The following is a 2,476-nucleotide window of genomic DNA, read 5'->3' on the forward strand; positions in this document are numbered from 1 at the left end:
ATTTCCGTAGTTGTTGAAAAACACCTTTTACCTTTACACATAACTTTAAAAATTTACACATAAACTTAAAAGACAAACAAAAAAAACTATTATTATTTTGAAAGGTAATCGTTAATCCAAAAATAAAAGTTTACAGTAAAGTCACATACAGAAAAAACCTTAACTCAAAAACTCAAGAGTAACTTAGTTAAATGAGAACTGCTTACAAAATAATTTAAAAATCAAATAACATAAAAATCTTTTAACTATAAAACTAAATTACGGAAATACTTTACTGGTTACATGTTTCCCTGTGGACTATAAAGCTATATAACTAAATTGAAGAGCATAGGGGAAAAAAACGTGTAGTCATGTTAAAAAAGTTTTGAGAAAGTATATATCGATTGTTCCTAAGTCTTTTTATAAAGTTAGAATAAAAACGAATTTAATAACAAGTAAAATTAAAAAGGAATTTTTCAAACCCAATGCTTTTCTATGTTATTAAAAACAAATTTCGCAATAAATTTTTTCTATTATTACCATTTTATTAAGCCATTATCGCATATAAAAATTATTATCCTTCTTCCCGTATAAAAATTAAACTTTACTAAATTAATTGACTTATTGCAAAACTATTTACTCAATACACAAGTAAATACGAACACCCTTACATATTTTTTACTGTAATAAATTTTGACAGAAATTTTATATCATATACATGATATAAAATTTCTGATTTACACTGATATCTTTGAATCAAAATAAGCCATTTTTCAATATCAACTGCAACTACATTTAAGATTTAAAGACAAAAAAAACAACTATATATATTAGAACGACCGACCATATTCTTGAATAATACAAAATTACATTATTCATAGAAAAAAATTATGAAGTTTGACACTGAACACCTTGTCGACCATGTTGCTCTTCATTAGCTTCATCGTAATCCATTCGTTCTTGTTGATAATGAGGCAAATCCTCAACTCTCGACAAGAAAACTTCCTCTGAAAGATCAGCAGCTACATACTTTTCTCGAGGTGGCAAAAGTTTTTCGAGTAAATGTAATTTTTTTGTGTCCAGCCAATTATCTTCTGGAAATTTGATATTGAAATGTATAACCAGGCGACCTTTTTCAAATGGATTTTTATATGTTGGCATACCTTCATCCATAACACATTTTAACTCATTGGGACGAATAATTTCACCAGGAAGAGAGGTCACAACAAGGTTTCTTTTATCGAGTGTTGTTACAACTTTTGTAAATCCGCATAATGCTTCTGCAAGTCCTATATCCATATTTATATGCAAGTCACGACCTTTACGCTGAAAGATCTCATGCTCTTTTTCATCAAGAACTAAAATAATATTTCCTGGGTCTGTATCAGGTGCTTGGTCACCCTCCCCATCAAAAACAATTTTTTGACCGTCTTTCATTCCTTTGTCTATATTAGCTTTTAGAACTTTACGTTCTTTAATGACTTTATTTCCATTACATTTTTTACACCTGTCCTTATCCGATATTTTTTCACCTGTTTGGTTGCATTCACGACAAGGTTGTTGAATTTGCTGCACCATACCTGGTCCAATTTGACGCAACTTCACGTCGACTCCAGTTCCATTGCAGTTATTACATTTCTGTACAGACCCAGCTTTCCCGCCAATACCATTACAATCAGAGCAAATGACATTTTTTTGAACAGCAAGCTGACGAACAGCACCATTATACAATTCTTCAAGCGAAACTTTAAGTTGGTGTACAGTGTCTCGACCTCTTGATTTTTCTCCTGGATGTCGGCGTCTTCCACCACCACCCCCAAAGAACATATCAAACACATCAAAGGGTGAATGCATGTCACCACCACCTTCTTTGACTCCTTTTTCACCATATTTGTCATAAATCTCCCTTTTTTTAGGATCGCTTAGTATTTCGAATGCAGCAGAAATTTCTTTGAACTTTTCAGGTTCATCAGGATTTTTATCAGGATGATACTTTAGAGCAAGTTTACGGTAGGCTTTTTTTATTTGATCAGGAGCAGCATCAGGCTGAACCTGTAGAATATCATATAGCTTTGTTTCTTTAACCATGATGATAATCAACTACACAATTATGCGATTGAAGTTTGTATTTTATTTTATTAATGATACACTTAGCTTTTCATTTATATACAAGTAGCAGTGGAGTAGTAAAACTAGTGCGATGGAAACAAACAAACCTAAGATTGTCAGTGATCAGTCTTACTAAAAATATTTAAGTAAGTTTAAATTATTACTTCATTTGTTTAACTTGACCAGAGTAAATCACGAGTCTCTTCATGGCAGAGTCTTTTATCGTATAGAGAAATTTCGAGAAAATTACGAACGAACGAGAATTTTCGAGTAATTATAAAAAATTCATTAGTTTTATTTCGGGCGATAGCGGGGAAATGAGTTGTTCAATTTTCTAATTTTTTAATTTCTTTTCAATTTATTTAAAGGATTTTATGTTTTTACTTGG

General features: G+C 31.1%; 1 protein-coding gene across 1 annotated transcript; it reads right to left on the reverse strand.

Moving 5' to 3' along the window:
* Positions 1-807: 807 nt before the first annotated feature.
* On the reverse strand, positions 808-2,236 carry LOC100201285 (dnaJ homolog subfamily A member 1). The gene has a single exon (XM_065813715.1). The coding sequence runs from the start codon at positions 2,065-2,067 to the stop codon at positions 868-870; it is 1,200 nt and encodes a 399-aa protein (XP_065669787.1). The 5' UTR covers positions 2,068-2,236; the 3' UTR covers positions 808-867.
* Between the last annotated feature and the right edge of the window lie 240 nt (positions 2,237-2,476).

This window comes from Hydra vulgaris, chromosome 12 (genome assembly GCF_038396675.1).
Source record: "Hydra vulgaris chromosome 12, alternate assembly HydraT2T_AEP".
In the NCBI taxonomy this organism is placed as follows: Eukaryota; Metazoa; Cnidaria; class Hydrozoa; order Anthoathecata; family Hydridae; genus Hydra; species Hydra vulgaris.

Coding starts and splice junctions, on each gene's coding strand:
- LOC100201285 (XM_065813715.1), bottom strand. CDS start 2,067: ATGGTTAAAGAAACAAAGCTATATGATATTCTACAGGTTCAGCCTGAT.